This window comes from Muntiacus reevesi, chromosome 5, assembly GCF_963930625.1.
Source record: "Muntiacus reevesi chromosome 5, mMunRee1.1, whole genome shotgun sequence".
Classification (NCBI taxonomy): domain Eukaryota; kingdom Metazoa; phylum Chordata; class Mammalia; order Artiodactyla; family Cervidae; genus Muntiacus; species Muntiacus reevesi.
This window is the reverse complement of record NC_089253.1, coordinates 40,453,883-40,474,201: the sequence shown is the minus strand read 5'-3', so window position 1 is coordinate 40,474,201 and position 20,319 is coordinate 40,453,883. Positions and strand designations below refer to the sequence as shown.

General features: G+C 53.1%; 1 protein-coding gene and 1 non-coding gene across 3 annotated transcripts; one reads left to right on the top strand and one right to left on the bottom strand.

Annotated features, from left to right (window-relative positions):
• The first annotated feature begins 2,691 nt into the window (after positions 1-2,691).
• On the top strand, positions 2,692-2,763 carry TRNAE-UUC (transfer RNA glutamic acid (anticodon UUC)). The gene has a single exon. It is a non-coding gene; the product is annotated as a tRNA-Glu (tRNA).
• A 3,533-nt stretch (positions 2,764-6,296) lies between these two features.
• RPS6KA4 (ribosomal protein S6 kinase A4) lies at positions 6,297-20,319 on the bottom strand. 2 transcript variants are annotated; one of them, XM_065937634.1, is made up of 17 exons: positions 20,166-20,319; positions 19,990-20,061; positions 19,111-19,329; positions 18,918-19,033; positions 18,040-18,147; positions 17,744-17,824; positions 17,567-17,670; positions 17,323-17,473; positions 14,405-14,569; positions 11,272-11,400; positions 10,994-11,127; positions 10,809-10,902; positions 8,579-8,752; positions 8,303-8,497; positions 7,829-7,988; positions 7,475-7,638; positions 6,297-7,226 (listed from the first exon to the last, which is right to left on the bottom strand). In XM_065937634.1, the coding sequence occupies exons 1-17, from the start codon at positions 20,218-20,220 to the stop codon at positions 7,032-7,034; spliced, it is 2,316 nt and encodes a 771-aa protein (XP_065793706.1). In that variant the 5' UTR covers positions 20,221-20,319; the 3' UTR covers positions 6,297-7,031. The 2 variants fall into 2 exon arrangements, with proteins under 2 accessions (XP_065793706.1, XP_065793707.1); XM_065937635.1 differs by having other exon boundaries at positions 20,036-20,061; positions 20,166-20,251.

Below are 20,319 nucleotides of genomic sequence, written 5' to 3'. Positions count from 1 at the left end.
ATGTATTTGTTGATGCAGATATTCACAATCTATTTCTGAGTTTAAGACAGGCTACAGCAACTTATTTAGATTTGATGCCATTTCCTTTAAGAATTTCTATCCAGAGACTTCCCTGGTGGTCCAGTGGTTAAGAATCTGCCTTTCAATGCAGGGGACTCAGTGAACTAAGATCCCATAGGTCATAGGGCTACCAAGGCCACAGGCCACAACAAGGATTCCACATGCTGCAGCTAAGACCAAACACAGCTAAATAAATACACATTTAAAAAAATCATTATTAATAAAGAAAAATCAGGAAGTGAATACATCAAAATGTTAGCTAACACAGGTTCTCCATGGAGAGTCATGCCACCAATAATGAGTTTCATTTTTTCCTTTTTGTGTTTTCTAATTTTTTTCCTAAAACTGACATTCAATGAAGGTGAGTTTTTTCAATCATATGTACATATTACTACATTGGTTTGACTATACATGAACTATTACTGAAAGACTGCATAAGAACTGGCAACACTGGGGCCTCTGGTAACAAAAGGTTGATGGCAAAGGGTCACGACATATGAAAGGAAATTTTCTTCACTATGTACCTTTGTAGCCTTTGAATTTTGAATCATATGAGTTGATATCTTTTTACAAATATAAACTAAATTTAACTTTTGAAGCCAACAAATGAAAGATTTAAGGGGCATCTTCGACATTTCACAAAGCCCCTCTTTGCTACACAAAAAAATGTGGAAGGAGACTATTCATTTTGGAATTGCGAGCTCAGATACCTAGAGGGCTCAGAAGGATAAAGGAGGGACACAGCTGGTGTGAGCAATAGAGAGCGGTGGGGACTGGAGCAAACCAGAAAGTGGGGGCCCTCTCTATGAGGCAACACGATTCTGCTCCAGCTGACCAGGCCATCAGTAAAAGTCAAATATCCAGGCTTTCACATGCATTTTCTAATTTTAAAACATGTGCTGTTCCCTCCCCCAAAAAACTAAGTCTCTATAGGCCAGGTACTGGTGTTCGCAATTCCTACTACATTTTGTGGGGGTGGGCGGCTATGCTGGGTCTTCATTGCTGCGTGTGGGCTTTCTCCAGCGAGTCAAGCAGGGGGCTACTCCCTAGCTGCGGTGTGTGGGCTTCTCATTGTGGCAGTTTCTCTTGTTGCAGAGCACAGGCTCTGGAGCGCAGGCTTCAGTAGTTGTAGTACCTGGGCTTAGTAGCCTTGCGGCATGTGGGATCTTCCCGAACCGGGGACTGAACCCGTGTCCCTTGCATTGGCAGGTGGATTCTTTAACACTGAGCCATCCGGGAAGCCCTGGTAGGCAGATTCTCAACCCCTGGGCCACCAGGGAAGTCCCCTACTACATTATTGTGGAATATTCTTATTGAGAGATGCAAGGAACGTAAGGAGGGGTCAAACGGTGCATGTGGGGCACAGACTAAAAGCCGGCATCCCAACTTCAGTTCTACCAGCTGTTGATTAACAGTGACCTGGAGGGAGGTGAACACTTATGGGTTCCCAGGCCTTCTCAGAGGCATCAGGATTTTAACAGAACTGGGAGCTCAAGCTTGCCCTCTGAGGCCATATAAGAGTGAAATGTGAAACTAGGGGACTTCCCAGGTGGTCCAGTGGTTAAGAATCCTCCTTCCAGTGCAGGGGACGAGGGTTCAATCCCTGGTCAGGTAACTCAGATACCACATGTCATGAGACAACTAAGCCTGGGGCAGCTAAGCCCATGTGCCACAACTAGAGAGAAGCCCATACCCACGACAGAAGAGCCAAGTGCCGCAATCAAGACCTAGAGCAGCCAAATAAATTGTTCAGTCGCTAAAGTCATGTCCAACTCTTTGTGACCCCATGAACTGCAGCACACCGGGCTTCCCTGTAAATACAGAAAAAGAATGGAATTAGAGGTCCAGTGTAGAAAGGCAAGCCCTTCTAGCTCTCTAGAAAGAGACAACCTCCACATAAGGCTGACCTGGTCAGAAGCCAAAGTCAAGGCCAAAGTCAAGGTGCAGAAGCAGGCTGCCAGACCGCAGGCCTTGATCACTTGCCTTTGGGCTCCCCACCTCTCTGCCGTGGCCGCCCTCTCCCCGCCCACTCTGCTGGCTCACACCCTGTCCTGACAACGGCCCAAGACTCCTGTCTGCCCTGCTGACTCCCTGACTACATGGGGCGGAGGCAGGACTCAAACCAAAGCTGCTCATGCCTCTGAGCCCCAGCACTTTCCATCCAACAGGCTTCCTCCTTGGGCTTACTCCCATCCTGAGTCCCAAGAAATGAGGCTAGAAAGACCTCTTTCTTAGGATGACTGTGAGTTGTGTGAAATGAAAGGTAAGGAAACTGAAGGTAACCGACTATTATTTTATGCATCAAAGCAGCAACGGTTTTATCACTGAGTGATAACACTCCAGGCTCATGAGCTTATAATGGGACATTTTCATACCCTGCTTCTGAGACTGTATGCCAGTACATTTGTGAATGGCTATTTGAAAGTATATTTCAAAGCATATATCAAAGTATGTAGGCAAATCTACAAAACAAGGTTAGATGGATGTCTGGCTAGGGCTGGAAGATGGAGGGAACAGGGAGAATGACTGCCAGTGGGTACAGAGTTTATTTTGAAAGTGAAAGAAGTGTCCTAAAACTGGGTTGCAGTGATAGATATACAACTCTGACTATTCTAAAAATCACTGGGGAATTCCTTGGCAGTCCAGTGGTTAGGACTTGGCACTTTCACTGCCAGGGCCTGGGTTCAATCCCTGGTCAAGGAACTAAGATCCCACAAGCCATGAGCCAATGTCAAAAAAAAAATCACTGAAATGTGCTCTCAAATGGGTGAATAATATGGTATATTAATTGTCTCTCAATTAAAAATTATATCTCAATAAAGTTTTTTTTTTCAAACCTTATAGCTTGCAGGATCTTATTAATAGTTCCCTGACCACAGATTGAATCCAGACCCCAGTAGTGAAAGCACCAAGTCCTAACCCCTGGACCACCGGGAAATTCCCTCAATAAAGCTATTTTTTTTTAATGCACAGATTTATGTACAAACTTGTCTCCACACCATTTATGAGAGAAACAAAGTTTTAAACAATCCAAACATCCAGCCTTGGGGTAAAATTAAAGCCCATCCTCACTGCAGAACTCCTATGGTTGAGGGGGGTCTGGAATTGAATCACTGGGATGGAAGGCACAACTAGGTCAGTGACCTTGAGCAAGCTGTTGACTTTCACTGAGGTCCACTTTTCTCACCTCTTGAATGGAAACGGTGCTTTCTTCATCAGCAAGCTGTGGGGGGACAAGGAGATCACCCATGCAGAGTGTTCAGTGTGGTCCCTTTGCACTGGAAGACCTCAGTCAGTCTCAGGAAATGCTGATGATCAAACTACCCCACCTGCACACATTCTCTAGTTCAGGGGTCCCCAACCTCTGGGCCAGGGACCAGTACTGGTCCATGGCCTGATTAGGAACAGGGCCACACAGCAGGAGGTGAGCAGCAGGCAAAATTGAAACCTTCCCCTACCTGGTCCATGGAAAAATTGTCTTCCACGAAATCAGTCCCCTTTCCTGCCAAAAAGGTTGGGGACCACTGCTCTGGTTCATCCTAACAGTCACAAGACTCCCTTTTGACAAATGGGGAAACTTGGGGGGTGTTAGGTGGCTTACAGTCCATAAAACAAGAGTCACAATGCCTTCCCCTCCCCTCCCCAAGCCCTTCTCCTGGGCCCCTCCCTCCTCCTTCAGACCCATAGGATGGGGTACAGTTGGGTGTCCTCACACCCCAATGGCCCTTGATTCACACCCGTGGGGTCCCACCTGCCCATCAGGCTCACTCAGTTTTACCCAGCTCCCATCCCCATGCCTCCAGTTACTTCCTTCTCTAAGGGGCAAACTTCAGAACAGGGGGGGAAAGGTCCACCCTGAGATGACCCCGCAGGGTGACTATGGGGAAAGAAGGCCTGAAGCAGCCCAAGCGGGACGGGGGTGGGTGGGGGGGGCTCTCGGGACAGCTGCACCATGCGGACAAAGAGCCCTGAACAGGGGGGCACAGAGGTGCTCGGGCCAAACTGCCCCACAGCCACAACCTCCCAGCAGGGATCACACAGGGGCAGTCTCGGGCCCCTGAGAGGACCACACTCTGTTCACTGCCAGGGCCAGGGGTATGAGCTGCTCTTCTGCTCCTCTCCCTCCCTGACAGGCACCAAGCCCCATCCAACTGACCTCTCTGTCCGACTGACCTCTCTCTAAGGATCACCAAAGGATGGTCCTCCCCATGAGCTTGCAGAGGGGAACCCATGACCCAGATCTAAGCCAATCAGCACTGCAGCCCAGGCCGCAGTGATTGGTTCAGGGTAGGCCTCTGACCTCCCAGAGTACATGGATCCAATCAGAGTACACCTCAGGATTCCTGCTGGGAATAAAGATTCTCTTTATTACTAGATTTCAGTTTGTAGCAACCTGGAGCACCTGCCCCCCATCTTGGGGCCAAAGGGGAAGCCATCCAGTCTGTAGCAACACCAAAACACACACACACAGAATAAAAAGCTGAGACTGGGAAGCTGAGTCTTGATCATATGTTTGCATCCTGATCAGTTCAATCCCTGGATAGGGAAGATCCCCTGGAGGAAGGCACAGCAACCCACTCCAGTGTTCCTGCCTGAGAATCCCATGGACAGAGGAGCCTGGCAGGTTACAGTGTGTGAGGTTCAGAGTCAGAGAGGACCAAGCGACTAACACGTTCACTTTCACTTTTTCACTTTCAGGCCTTGCCTGAAGCGACCCCTGGATTGTGTAGTTCAAAAAGCCTAAAACTCCTGTTCTGCTGAAGCAAGTTTAGGTTGGATTTTCCTCTACTTACAACCAGGAGAATCCTAAATGATACACAGCAGAGCTGTCAGATAAACACCTAAAATGACTGTTTGACCCTCATGTCAAAAGCCAAGAACAGACATACAGATGGCAACAAACACATGAAAAGATGCTCAACATTGCTTATTATTGTTGTCAGTCACTAAGTCATGTCCAACCCATTGCAACCCCATGGACTGCAGCACGCTAGACTTCCCTGTCCTTCACTATCTCTTGGGGTTTGCTCAAACTCATGTCCATTGAGTCAGTGATACCATCCAACCATCTTATCCTCTGTCCCCCCCTTCTCCTCTTGCCCTCAATCTTTCCCAACATCGGAATCTTTTCCAGTGAGTCAGCTCTTTATATCAGGTGGTCAAAGTATTGGAGCTTTAGCTTCAGCATCAGTTGTTCCAATGAATATTCAGGGTTGATTTCTTTTAGGACTGACTGGTTTGATCTCCTTGCTGTCCAAGGGAGAACTGCATGTCAAAACTATAATAAGCTCTCACTTCACATCAGTTAGAATGGCCATCATAAAAAAATCTACAAAAAATAAATGCTGGAGAGGATGTGGAGAAAAGGGAAACCTCTTGCACTGTTGGTGGGAAAACCACTATGGAGAACAGTATGGAGATTCCTTTAAAAAAAAAAAAAATTAGGAATAAAACTACCATGTGACCCAGCAATCCCACTCTGGGCATATGCCCTGAGAGAACCATAGCTCAAAAAGTCACATGTATGCCAGTGTCCACTGTAGCACTAGTCAGGATATGGAAGCAACCCAGAAGTCCATCAACAGATGAATGCAAAAAGAAGTTGTGGTACATACATACAGTAGAATAGTACTCAGCCATAAAAAGGAACAAAACTGAGTCAGTTGTAGAGAGGTGAACGGACCTAGGGTCTGTCATAGAGTGAAGTCAGAAAAATATCATATAGTAATGCATATATATGGAGTCTAGAAAAATGGTACTGATGAACCTATTTGCAGGGCAGGAATAGATGTAAAGAACAGGTTTGTGGACACGGTGGGGGAGGGAGAGGGTGGGAAAAATTGAGAAAGTAGCATTGACATCTATACATCACCACGTGAAAAACAGCTAGTGGAAAGCTGCTCTATAACACGGGGAGCTCAGCTCAGTGGTCTGCGATGACCTAGTGGGGTGGGATGGAAAGGGTAGGAGAGAGGCCCCAGAGGGAGGGGATATATGTACACATATGGTTGGTTCACGCTGTTGCACAGAGAAACCAGCACAAATTGTAAAGCAATTATCTTCCAATTAAAAATAAATTTAAAAAACACCAAGGACAAAGGGCATCATCTTATCCAGAAGGGTCTGCCCTGTCCCTCCTCTTTGAGGCCCAAGGGCCCAACGCCTGGAATTGAGCCCCCAGACCCCTGCCTCCACACCCCCCACACATACAAACACAGGTGCCACACAGCACTGAGTAGACTTTTATTTTAAAGTCAAAGGCACAGCCTGTATGGGCGGAGGCAGTGACTGTGGAAGCCCAGCTCAGACCCCCAAGGCCCCACCCCCCAGCTAGGGGCAGCCGTGCCAAAGGGGAGGGGACGGATGAGAAGGGGGCCGCCCCTTTTAGGGAGGGTCGCCTACCTCCTAACTTAGCCCCAATAGGGGGAAGCAGGTGACATAAAGTGAGGCAGAAATGCTTCAGGGGGTCCCCCAGGGCCTCTCGCTGAGCGCCCCCCCCCCAACACAGGTCTTTGGTGGACGTAATTGCACAGACAGTCCATAAAGTGACAGCTTGAGAGGTGCCCCCTCCCAAGAGCAGGTCCTCAGGGGAGGGCAGGGGAGAGGTCCCAGTTTCTCCCTGTGGCAACTCAGTGCTTAGAAATGCAGGAGCCCTTCCCAACCGGAGCAGCCCCTTGGGGTAGAAGGGCCTTCCACCAGATGACGCAGTATCTTGGCAGAGGGCCCCACACCCCACTCCCCAGCAGGCCCCTTCCTTCCCTGCATCTCTAACTGTAATCTGGTAAGACATTTTTAAAAAAAGAATTCTCTGCTTATAAAAATACTTCTGCTCTGTCTGGGGGTAGGGAGGGGGAAAGGGGGGGAGAAGGGTAACAATCCTGGGGAGAGGGGCGGCGCCGATGCAGGAGGCAGTGAGCCGGCCTCCTAGATCACAGACACGACGGGGGAGGCGGGGATCACAAGGGCAGGGGCTAGGAGGGGGGTAGGGGTCCATTGGCTCGTCGGGGGCCTCCCTTGGCAGCTGGGGCCCGGCCCGGGGCGGCGGGCGCGGGGGAGACGCGGCGGGACGTGGTGGCGCTCCGTAGCTTCTGTTTCCGCCGCTTGGCCAGAGGCGCGTTTTCCACGCTCTTCAGGAAGAAACCCTCGCGTTTGCCCCTGTTGAACGCCTGGCGGAAAGGAAAGGGTGAGTCCCACCGGCCTGGCCTCGACTTCCAGATCCCGGCTTTGGCCCCATCCCAGGCCCTCCTTCCCATCCCACTAGGTCAGGTCCAACAGGTCTTTGGCCTCCATAGCCTCTCAGAAGCTCAAGGCCTCCGCAGGTCACGGGTCTGGACTCCGCGGACCTCAACCTGGCAGGACTCCGCGGAGTCGCCTTCCCGAGGCCCCGCCCCCAGGATCAGGCCCCGCCCCTCACCATGAAGGTGGCGTTGAGCCCCGAGCGCACAGCGGACCCTGAGGATTCCAGCACGTCCGGCGTCCGCAGCGGAGGCGAGGAGCGCGCGCTTCCGTCCTGCAGCCATGAGCTGCCCCGCAGCCCCTCGAGCTTCAGCCGCTTGGCGGGATCCACAGTCAGGAGCCCTGGAGGCGGGGCGGGGCAGCGATAGCGATAGCGGGCCGCGTGTAGAGGCTGCACCCCAGAGAGGGCAGCCCCACTCTCCTCCCCGACAAGCCCCCCATCGGGACACCTGACCCGGGGGCACTCCTTGCCCCATCACGACCCCACGGCCTCCCCCTTCCCAACCATAACCTGTGACCTCCAGCTCCGCACCTCGGACCAGCTCCTTGGCTTCCTCAGACACGCCTTCCCAGGCCTCCCCGTCAAGAGAGAAGCGCCCCTCGCGGATCTTGCACATGATCTCCGCCGCCTGGCTCTGCCCGCCTTGGCCTGAGGCCCCCTGGAAGGGGACCTGGCCCGACAGCATCATGTACTAGGGGTGGGGGCGGGGGGAACAGGTGAAAAGTGAGACCAGCCCAGACTAGGGAGCAATGGAGGCCAGAAGACTGATTCAGCCCACCACGGGACAATGCACACTCTCCAAGAGGCTAACACCTGAGGCCCGTGGGTGATGAACTCTACCCATCAAACTAGGATGCCTAGACCCCAGTACCAGAGCGACCCTACCTATGTATCAGGGCATCTTCTGATCCCAGCCTCAGACCAAATCCTGCCACCCCCACCAAGAGGACTGCTGTCCCCAGGCTCGGAGGACGCTGACATCCCCTCAGAGATGCCGTCCCATACCAGAATGACGCCGAGGCTCCAGAGGTCACAGGACTCGTCGTAGCCCTGCTGGGCCAGCAGTTCGGGGGCCGCGTACTGCAGCGTGAAGCAGGGCGTCTGCATGGGCCCTGCGGGGCTTTGCGGGCGCAGGCGCGCGAACCCGAAGTCGATGATCTTCACCGGGGCCCCGGGCGTGTCATCGGCGTACAGGATGTTCTACGGGGGTGGCGAGGCGGCCGTCAGAACCAGGCCCTCCGCGCCGAGCCCCTCCCGGTGCGCTGAGGCCCCCGCGCTCACCTCGGGCTTCAGGTCGCGGTGCACTACGCCCGCCTCCTCGTGCATGAAGCTCACGGCCGACACGAGGCTGCGCAGGATCTGGCTCGCCTCGGACTCGCTGAAGTGCCGCTTCTTGCGGATGTGCTCCAGCAGCTCCCCGCCCTGCAGCAGCTCCAGGACCAGGTACGTGTGCAGCTGCGGGCAGCGCGACGGGCGGGGTCACCACCTACCGAGACCCCACCCGCCCGCCAGATCCCTCCCCGAGGTCACCATCGAGCCCCGCCCCCAGTTTCGGGCGCCTTCCACGTTCAACTCCGATCTCAAGACTACCACCCTCCCAACCCCCCACCCCCCAAGAACCACCTTAGGACTCGCTTGCGGCTCTACCCCGTACTGTTTTCCTTCCCAGGTGGCGCTAGTGGTAAAGAACCCGCCTGCCAATGCAAGGGAGGTAACAGATGCGAGTTGGATCCCTGGGTGGGGAAGATCCCCTGGAGGAGGGCATGGCAATCCACTCCAGTGTTCTTGGGCCTGGAGAATCCTACGGACAGAGGACGTGGCGGGCTTCGGTCCACAGGATCGCGAAGAGTTGGACACGACTGAAGCGACTTAGCAGCAGCAGCAGTCCCTTGGGCCACCTTAAAGTTCAGTTGCTCAGTTGTGTCCGACTCTTTGCGATCCCATGAACTGCAGCACTCCAGGCTTCCCTGTCCATCACCAACTCCTGCAGTCTGCTCAAACTCATGTCCATCAAGTCAGTGATGCCATCCAACCATCTCATCCTCTGTCGTCCCCTTCTCCCCTTGCCTTCAATCTTTACCAGCATCAGGGTTTTTTCCAATGAGTCAGTTCTTCGAATCAGGTAGCCAAAGGATTAGAACTTCAGCTTCAGCATCGGTCTTTACAATGAATATTCAGGATTGATTTCCTTTAGGATTGACAGGTTTGATCTCCCTGCAGTCCAAGGGACTCTCAAGAGTCTTCTCCAACACCGCAGTTCAAAAACATCAACTCTTCAGCACTCAGCTTTCTCTCACATTCATACATGACTACTGGAAAAACCATAGCTTTGACTAGGTGGACCTTTGTTGGCAAAGTAATGTCTGCTTTTTAGTATGCTGTCTAGGTTTGTCATAGCTTTTCTTCTAAGGAGCAAGCATCTGTTAATTTCATGGCTGCAGTCACCATCTGCAGTGATTTTGGAGCCCAAGAAAATAAAGTCTGTCACTGTATCCATTGTTTCCCCATCTATGTGCCATGAAGTGATGGGACCCGATGCCATGATCTTCGTTTTTTGAATGTTGAGTTTTGTGTTTTTTTGAATGTTGAGTTTTAAGCCTGCTTTTTTCACTCTCCTCTCTCACTTTCATCAAGAGGCTCCTCAGTTCTTCACTTTCTACCATAAGGGTGGTGTCATCTGCATATCTGAGGTTATTATTGATATTTCTCCTGGCAATCTTGATTCCAGCTTGTGCTTCATCCAGCCTGCATTTTGCATGATGTACTCTGCATATAAGTTAAATAAACAGGGTGACAATATATAGCTTTGATGTACTCCTTTCGCAATGTGGAACCAGTCCGTTGATCCATCTCTGATTCTAACTGTTGTTTCTTGACCTGCATACAGATTTCTCAGGAGGCAGGTAAGGTGGTTTGGTACTCCCAACTCTTTAAGAATTTTCCAATTTGTTGTGATCCACACAACAAACTGTTGTGGCCACCTTAAAACCCACACGCAAAAATCGTCCCCCTGCCCTGTTCCCTTGTCCATTCCCACATCCGCCTTCGAGTCCTCAGGCCCTCCTAGGTGCTTAGTCCCTCAGTCGTGTCCGACTCTTTATACATATGTAGCCTGAAGCCTGCCAGGCTCCTCTGTCCATGGGGATTCTCCAGGCAAGAATACTGGAGTGGGATGCCCTCTTCCAGGGGATCTTCCCAACCCAGGAATCAAACACAGGTCTCCCACGTTGCAGGCGGATTCTTTACTGTCTGAGCCACCAGGGAAGCCCAAGAACGCTGGAGTAGCCTATCCCTTCTCCAAGGAAACTTCCCGGCCCAGGAATCGAACAGGAATCTCTTGAATTGAGGCGACTTCTTTACCTGCTGAGCTACCATAATCCCGCCTCCCTCACCTCCAGGTCCTCAGGCCCCACCCACGGCGCACCCAGGCCCCGCCTCCTGCCCGCCTCCCCGCCCTCCTCGGGCAGCCTCCAGCACCCCTGCGCTCCGCCCCAGCCCAGGAAGGCGTCACCTGGTCGTGATGCACTTCGTGCAGCTTCACCACGTTGGGATGCGACTGGCACAGCCGCAGGGCAGCCACTTCGCGCTGCGTGTTCTCCTCCAGCCTGGGGGCAGGGTAGGCGGGGTCAGATGACCTCTGGCCCCACCCTCCCCAAGTCAGCTCTGCCGGACTCCGCCCGCCCCGGGCCCGCCCACCTGCGACTGAGGATCTTGACCGCGAACTCTTGGCCGCTCTGTAGCTGGCGGCAGCGGCGGCACACGGAGAAACTACCCTGGCCCAACGCGGGTTCCCGCAGGTCCAGTTCGTACTGCTGGAAGAAGGGCGAGTCCTGGGGGCGAAGGATAAGTGTCAGAGGTCGTAGCCGGAGCCTTGCGGCTATGCCGCGCCCCACCTCGGAGAGGCTCCGTGTGCACCTGGTGAAGACAGGTCTGGAGTCCCCACGCCCACTTCTCCCCACCCTGGCCCGATCCACCTGCATCATGACGCTCCTGGCCAACGCCGCCGGGCCGGGCCGGTCTCCAGCGCCAGATGCTTCCAGCACATCAGTCATCACCGCGTTGTTGCGGTCAAACAAGATGGATGGCGCCACGAAGGAGTATCCCTGGTGGAGGAGGGGGGTTGTCAGGGCTGGATGGGCATCCGGGGGCTGGAGGTGCAGAAGGAGCCGCTGAAGGCCCAGACCCAGCCAGGAGGAGGGCAGGGGGCAGAGGAAAGACCCTGCAGTAGGGAGTTGGGGGTGTTGCTTTTGCATCTCGGTGTACACAGGCTGTTGTGGACATTTTTACTCCACCTTGGATCCCTTGGAACCAGGTCTATCCCCTCAGCACTCTGGGACTCCACCTTTCTCATCACAGTGGTCCCCCAAGTGCCAAGGCCATCATCTGGCACAACGTAATGGCCCAGAATATGATGGGCTGAATGAATGAAAGAACTGTGCCCTGGTATCACACATACTTAGCTTAGGAGAATTCAGCTCTACCCACTCAGGACAAAAAAATCTTTATTACTTTCAAATCAAACTTTGGCCTCCTCTGCAAGGGGCTACTGAGGAAATGTAAGAGAAACCAAAGTTAATTTTTTTGCCTTTCCTAAGGATCCATGTCCTGGCAATTCAAGGAATTCTCAAGGGTAATTTTAAGGATGTATTGTTTTCTCCTAAAAACACAGCGCCACTGTATGCAGTCCTAACTAGGATGCACACAGGTGGAATTTTTGTCTATTAAGTTTGTTGATATGTCCCCAGTACCCAAGTCAGTGCCTGGCCCTTTGAAGGCACTCAGTACATATTTTTGAATCATTAAATCAATGAATGAAAGTAACCATCAAAAAAAAAAAAGTAACCATCAATTAGCAAGAAAACTTGCTCATTAGGACTGTGAGATCAAAGATAGATCCCAGTAGATCGAGGGATATTCAAGCACAGAGCTGTCACTTGTGAGAGCTTCACAGAGGGGACTGATCCATCCATAGTTGATACTGGCCTATTATTTACTATTTATGGACCGTGTCCTACCCAGCCATGACCCCAAGCTGGACCTAGGGACGCAGAAATTAAACACATAGCCCCCACCCTCTGAGAGTTTCAGACCAGGCGAGGTGGTCTCCGTCAGTGTCAGTATACAACCTGACAAACTGCTCAGAAGAAGGTTTTGTCTTCAGAGGGCTGGTGCCCAAGAAAAGGGCAACCTAGGGCCAGAGGAGCAGGGAAGTCTTCTCACAGGGCAGCGCTGGACAACGAGGCTTGAATTTTGCCAGGTGGGCAACTGTAGGGAAAGAACTCCAGGTGGGGGAAACTGCATGTGCAAAGGTACAGAAGTATGTTCTGGAACCTCTGAGAAGTTCCAAGGTGCTGGAGCACCAGGTGAAATAACAGAGAGTACTGAGCAAAGACCAACATCATATATAAATGAACTGATTTACACAACAGAAACAGACTCACAGACTTAGTGAACGAACTTCTGATTACCGGGGGGGAAGGGTGGGGAAAAGGGATAGTTAGGGAAAACCAGACACAGAACAACGGGCTGGGTCAAAATTGGGAAAGGAGTACGTCAAGGCTGTATATTGTCACCCTGTTTATTTAACTTATATGCAGAGCACATCATGCAAAATGCCAGGCTGGATGAATCAAAAGCTGGAATCAAGATTGCATGGCGAAATATCAACAACATCAGATATGCAGATGATACCACCCTAATGGCAGAAAGAAAAGAGGAACTAAAGAGCTGCTTGATAAAGGTAAAAGAGGAGAATGAAAAAACTGGCTTAAAACTCAACATTCAGAAAACTAAGATCATGGCATCTGGTCCCATCACTTCATGGAAAATAAATGGGGAAAATATGGAAACAGTGGCAGATTTCATTTTCTTGGACTCCAAAATCACTGCAGATGGTGACTGCAGCCATGAAATTAACAGACGCTTGCTCCTTGGAAGAAAACCTATGACAAACCTAGACAGCGTATTAAAAGCAGAGACATCACTTTGCTGACAAAGGTCCATATAGTCAGAGCTATGGTTTTTCCAGTAGTCATGTACGGATGTGAGAGCTGGACCATAAGGAAGGCTGAGCACCAAAGAATTGATGCTTTCAAACTGTGGTGCTGGAGAAGACTCTTGAGAGTCCCCTGGACAGCAGGGAGATCAAACCAGTCAATCCTAAAGAAAATTGATTGGAAGGACTGATGCTGAAGCTGAAGCTCCAATACTTTGGGCACCTGATGCGAAGAGGAACCGACTTGTTAGAAAAGATCCTGAAGCTGAGAAAGATTGAAGGCAGGAGGAGAAGGGGGCAACAGAGGATGAATGGTATCACCAACTCAATGGACATGAATTTGAGCAAACTCCAGGAGATAGTGGAGGATAGGGAAGCCTGGTGTGCTGCAGTCCATGGAGTTGCAAAGAATCAGACACGATTTAACAACTGAGCAACAACAAGGGAGTTTGAAATTGACATGTATATACTTCTATATTTAAAATGGATAACTAACAAGGACCTACTGTATAGGACAGGGAACTCTGCTCAATGTTAGGTGGCAGCCTGGATGGGAGGGGAGCTTGGGGGAGAATGGATACATGCATATGTATGGTTGAGTCCCCTTGCTGTCCACCTGAAACTATCACAACATTGTTATTCGGCTATATTCCAATATAAAAGTAAAAGTTAAAAAAAAAAAAAGACCACATCATGCAAAGCCTTGTATACCAAGCAAAGAAGCTTGGACTTGTCCAACAGGCCTAAGCTTCTAAAACTGGGTAGAGGGGGCCTGTGTCCCCAGGAATGTGATATGGTATGCCACAGTATAAACAAAGCATCTCTTCCTAGGTGTCCCCTTAAAACAATAGTTTTACCTAACAATAAAGAGAGATGATGGAGAAGGGAAATCGACATGAAATTTCAAGATAAACCAGGAAATTCAAAGATGTGTCCTGCCAAGGCAGTCTCGATGACGGACAATTCGAAGTTCGTCATGAATGGAGAGCAAGGGAGATGCCGAGTCCCCCTCAGGACACAGGGCTGTGTAGTGTCCACAGGTCAGCCGGGGCTGAGGCTGGCAGCAGCACCCCACTTCCCCTGCATCTGTGGTTCCATGAGCTCTCACTCACCTGGAAGATGCGAGGGTCCCCAGGTGGGGGGCTGCCAGGGGGTGAGTAGACAGGCTCCAGTCGGGTAAATTCCTCTGCAAAGTTGCCCACATCCAGCTCTGAGCGGATCTGGGGTCGGAATGGGGCTGGAATCTTCCTAGCAGCCAGAGCAGCCCAGTCCAGACCCTGGAGAAAAGGAATGAAAGATAAGGGATCAAAGAGCAGGAAGTGGAAACACTGTCCAGTCAGGCCACCCTCACTGGGCAACTCCTAAGTGAGGCAAAGGTCTCCGTGGCACTTGTGTGCAGAGCTGTTCTTCCTGCCTCCCAGCTTCTGTTTCCCTTTCTCTGATAACAGGTTCCCTGTTTCCCTTGGAGAACCACCCCTCCACCACCCTCAGCCAATTCTCGGACTTTTTATAGAACTGGTATGCAAAAAAAAAAATCTCTTTCTTCTACTGGACTTAAATCTGGAAGGATATGGGTCTGGAACTGCTGTGGTCCCCTCAGTGTCTAGTGATGAAAGGCCCAGGCAGAAAAGCAGAAGCAAGAGACAAAGTAAGAAATTCCTAATAATATAGACTCAGCACCTGGATCGATCCTTGCCTGAAATTAGACCGTTTTTCCTGACTTTTCATTTATGGTAGCTAAAACATTCCTTTTTATGTTTAAACTAGTATGGCATAGCTTGTTCTTGTTGCCTGTCCAACACCCATTCTCTCTCTCATTCTTGGGACTATAGCCCCTATTTTATTTCAGGAACCAATGTACAAACTAAAAAATAGTATTTTACAAACTTCCTTACAGTTAGCAGTGACCAATTACTTGTAAGCAAAAATTATGAGGGAGGAATTCAGAGAAAGACCTGAAGAGGAGGGGGACCAGTTGTTAAGTACCCTTTTTGCCCTTCCCTCCTTCTTCCTCATGCTTCCCACCTAGACAGCAAGAGGTCTAGCAGTCATTTTGATACCGGGAGGCAACCGTGGGAATGCAGGCTATAGTGTAGTGTTAGTTGCTCAGGCATGTCAAACTCTTGTGACCCCACGGACTATAGCTCACTAGGCTCCCCTATCCATGGGATTCTCCAGGCAAAAATACTGGAGTGAACTGCCATGCCCTCCTCCAGGGGATCTTCCTAACCTAGGGATTGAACCCGCATCTCTTATGTCTCCTGCATTGAGAAATGGGCTCCTTACCACTAGCGCCACCTGGAAAGCCCTGGGAATGGAGGCTACGTGCTAAAAATGAAGGAGCATTTAAAAAGAAAAAATCAAGCTTGGCTCCTTGACGACACCATAGCAGCCCTAGACTGCTGACCTCTGGATTTCTTTTATGTAGATAGATAAACAGGCAGACAGACAGACAGATAGATCTCTATCTTTTTTAGACTACCATTCATTCCAATCTCTGTTCTTAGAAGCCAGACTCTATTCCACAGATATCACCATCTTCGGTGCACTTATTGTCACATGCAGCCTAGAGGCATGGCTTGGGCTTAAAGGCCCCAGTTCTGGCACCAGGGACCTCAGCATTGCTATCAGCAAAGAGATTGTTTCAAGAGAAGGGAAAATAGCATCAGGCCTCAAAAGACCTGGGGAGGGGCGTGCGCTGTCTAGTCTGACAAGTGGTTCACCTGCTCCCAAGCACCCAGGGCCCAGGACGCACTCAGGGTGGGCTGATAAGGAAACTTACACTGCTCAGTCACTCTGCCCATAATGGAACACCTTCACCGTGGACACTTAAGACTCCTGTTTGAGAAAGCTTCTCTGAGGGCCCTTCCAGGCAGTACTTGCTGGGAAGATCCAAGGAGGTGGTATTCATAGCAAGGGTAACTGGGTGCCCGGCCCACAGTAAGTGCCCAGAATGGATGCTTTTGTTACTACATCAGACAAGGCAAATTTAATACCCACGTGTAAACAGAACATGACACTTCAGAGCATGGGCCTTCAGGCCACCTAGACCTGAGCTCTGTCACTTCGCTCAGTGATCTTGGGCAAATTACCTAACCTCTCTGACCATGGACTGTATAGTCCATGAGGTCGCAAAGAGTCAGACAGGACTGAGCAACTTTCACTTTCACTTTTTCTGAACCTGTTTCCTTGTCTGTGAAGATAAGGATAATCAGGTTGGTTCTGAGGCTTACATGAAATTATGCAAGCAAGGGGCCAAGACACATTCAATGTTACAGGGTCCTGCTAGGCAACGGGGGCTTCCCAGGTGGCTCAGTGGTAAAGAATCTGCCTGTTAATGCAGGAGACGTGGGTTCAATCCTTGGGTTGGGAAGATCCCCTGGAGTAGGAAATGGCAGCCCACTCCCACGGACAGAGAAGCCCGGTGGGCTCCAGTCCAGGGGATCGCAAAGAGTGGGACATGACTGAGCAACTGAGCATGCACACATGCTATGCAATGACTCTGGCCACACACAGTGCCCAAACCAGCGAGGGCTCACAAGGACAGAATTCACTCTGCACTGCACCCTAACCCGCGTGCAAGTTGCTTAGGACAAATCCCACGTGGCTGATTCAGACACATCCATCTGAAGTATAGGCACACAGACTGTACAGGTACAAAGACCAAAACCCTGAGTGGATGCTAACAGTCATGAGATGGGCCGACAGTAGACCTGGGGTCTGTTCCCAGCTCTACATTTGTACTGTGTGATCTCTGGCAGATCACCTTGCTTCTCTGAATTGTCCAATGAAAAGTCCATTCTCCAGTCCCTGCCAGTCCTGCCAGGCAATGAACCTAGAATTCTTTCCCACAAGGGCAAATTTTAATAGAGATGAATGAGAAGACAAGTCTGCTTTTTTTACTTGCCAAGTTTTCTAAATCAAGTGAAACTGTCCAGTCTCAGACCACCCCTCCAGTGTCCCCCAGCCCAGAGCAGTAGCCCAGCCCCGGTGTGTATAGAGAGCTATGGGGGTGAGCCAGGAGCCTCACCTGGAAGAAGGGGTGGTCCTTAACTTCCTGTGCCCCCTGGGGTCCTGCACCCAGTCGCTTCCTGGGGTCCTTGCAGAGTAGCCGCTGCAGTAGGTCCTGTGCCACTGGCCCGATCCGGGGGGGGAAGGGAGGGGAGCACTTCAGGATCCGTCTGGGAGGATTGGGGGGGGCGTCAGGGGCAGCGAGCCCCCCCTCCAGCCCTGCCCAGGCTCCTCGGCCGCCCTCTGCTTCCAGCTCTGCTCACCGAGACACCTCTGCCTGCGTGTTCCTCTCGCCCTCCAGGGTGAAGGGTGAGGCCCCTGTCAGCAGCTCGAAGAGCAGGATGCCAAGGCTCCACCAGTCTACAGCCTGCTGGGCAGAGCCAGGGTGAGGGCCTGCAGCCACCCCCGCCTCACCCCACCCCACTCCCGGGCCAACCCACCTTGCCGTGGCCCGACTTGCTGCGGATGATTTCAGGGGCCATGTACTCGATGGTGCCGCAGAAGGAGAAGGTCCGCTCTTTCTGGGAGGACAAGAGGACCCATTTGGGCACCCAGCAGCCCCCCACCATGGCCCAGAGTAAGACTCGCCGGACTTGTAAGAGTTGGAGCAGTGGGAACTTCCCAAAGGCAGAGCTACTGCACCCCCCCCAGAAATGCAGAGCCAGGCATGAAGCTGGAGCCAGGATAGGAAGCCCTGTATGGGGGGTTCAAGAGGCTGAGACCTCCCTTCACTCACCTCCTCTGTCAGGAACTCCTTGCTAAGCCCAAAGTCGGTGAGGACAATATGGCCCTCGGAGTCCAGAAGCACATTCTCCAGCTTCAGATCTCGGTAGATGATGCCCAGCTGGCAGAGGGAAGAGGGCGCTGAGGGTCCCTCCCCCGACACCCCCATCCCCCGCTCCTACAGCTCCTGTTCTGCACCAGAGCCCTGGGGCAGGGGCTCTCCAGTGGGGTGGGGGGCAGGATGAGCCTGGGCCATTGGACAGGAGAAGCCATTTAAGATGCAGCAGCACAGGGGCTTCCCTGGTGGTCCCGTGGTTAAGAGTCCGCCTGCCAATACAGGGGACACGGCTTCCAGCCCTGGTCCGGGAAGGTGCCACATGCCGTGGAGCAACTAAGCCCGTGGGCCGCAACTGCTGAGTCCGCAGCAAGAGAAACCACCGCAACGAGAACCCTGAGCCCCGCAACCAAGAGCAGCCCCCAAGCGCAGCAATGAAGACCCAGCATCGCCATCAGTCAATCAATTTCCAAAAAGCATGGAAGGGGTGGAGAAACACCGGAGAGAGGCCCCCGGGAGGAAAGCCGTGTGAGGAGCCCCGAATCACGACAGCTCTGGGAACCAGGGCATGAGGTCTCCATTTGAGGAAGTTCTGTGAACCTAGCCCCAGGAAGCAGCCTGTGAGAGTTCCCCGTGCGAGGAAAGCCCCCTCGAGGAGGCGCCAGCAGAGGAGACCCCAGCAGGCAGCACCCAGGCCTTCCTCCCAGGAGGCTAGGGGAAGTGGATCCAGTCCCCCCCACCTCACCCTACGGCCACCCCCTCCCAGGAAGCCCGAGGCGGCCAGGTCCACAGGCCCCTCCGGAGGGCCATGGCCTGGTGGCCGGGCCCTCACCCACCTTATGCAGGTGCTCCAGAGCCAGCACGATCTCGCCCCCATACACGCGCACCTCGGCCTCCTTGAAGTACTGGCGCTGGTAGAGGTGGGTGAACATCTCGCCGCCGTTCACATAGTCTGGAGGGGGTGGGAGTGGACGTTGGGAAGCGGCCCCCACGGGTGGCCCCGCCTGCCCCCACTGGGCCTGCCCTTACCCAGGATGAGGTGCAGCTTGGCGTCGGTCTGGAAGGCGTAGTGCAGCGTGACCAGGAAGGGTGCCTGGCGCACCAGCTCCAGCACGGAGCGCTCGGTGCGTGTGTGCTCCTGTGTCTTGGCACGCTGCACCAAGGCTGCCTTGCGCAGCACCTTCATGGCATACAGCTTGCCCGCGTCGTGCCCGCCCGCCTTCCGCACCAGGAACACCTTCCCGTAGGCTGTGGGGGCAGCGAGTGGGCGGAAGGTAGGCCATGAGCAGAAGGGTGGCTGCGAAGGTGGGGGGGTAGCGACGCCCCCACCCAGGAGGGTGTGCAAGGTGGGGGAAGGAGCCGGGGCGAGAGGCAGGTGTGCACAAAGCTGGCAGCGCTTTCTAAGGCAAAGACGTGCACACCCCCGGGAGGGTGCTCAGCAAACCTAGGGAGGGGATGTGCAAACCAGGCTGGGTGGGGTGGGGGCACGCAACTCCCCGGAGGCCTGCAGCACAGGGTGGGGGTGGAGCGTGTGCAGACCTGGGGATGGTCTAGAGAGGCGGGCAGGCAGAGGAAGGACAGTCAGCCCCGAGGTGGGGAGTTTGCAAAGTGGAGGAAGGCGACTCTCATATCTCACAAGGTGGGGGGAGCTGTGAAATCACACGGGGTGGGCTGCAAGCCCCCAAGAGTGTTGGCACATCCGGGGAGGACCTTGCTCAATGTGGAGCAGCCGTGGGAGTGGGCATGCCAACCCTGGCAGGGCAGGGCCAAGCAGGCAAGGCGGGCTATGCCGGGAGAGGGTGGGGGGCATTGCTGGTGGCCTGGCCCAACCCAGGCGGGTGTGCCCGCGCGGCAGGCCCAGAGCACCCTGCGGGGGGAGGGCATTTGCCGGTGGATAGGGGTCCTCACCTCCCGTGCCCAGCACCTTGAGCAGCTGGAAGTTCTCCACGCCTACCTTCTCCTCGTGCCCCGTCAGGTTGGCTGTGGGCACAGGGGGCAAATGAACCCAGCCAGTGCATGAACCCTCCCCGGCCGGCCGGGCCAGCCATCACCCGGCCGGCACCCCGGGCCACCCCCTGCCCCACCTTCGGTGATCTGCAGCTCCACGGCACAGCCCTCGTCCTCGTCCTCGTCCCCCATGGCCGGCGGGTCGCTGGGGCCCGCGCGGCTCGGCTCCGGGGCGGGCGGCGCCGGTTACATGGCGGCTCCGGCCGGGGCGGGAGCTTCCTGGTGCCGCCT

What these genes read in the sequence shown, in the direction of transcription:
- RPS6KA4 (XM_065937634.1), bottom strand. Translation starts at nt 20,220, where the DNA reads ATGGGGGACGAGGACGAGGACGAGGGCTGTGCCGTGGAGCTGCAGATC. An exon ending in CAAGGTGCTGGGCACGGGAG is followed by an intron (nt 19,330 to 19,989) that starts GTGAGGACCCCT and finishes CTGCCCCCACAG; the next exon opens with CCTACGGGAAGGTGTTCCTG. An exon ending in GGGACCCTCGCATCTTCCAG is followed by an intron (nt 11,401 to 14,404) that starts GTGAGTGAGAGC and finishes CTCCTCCACCAG; the next exon opens with GGATACTCCTTCGTGGCGCC.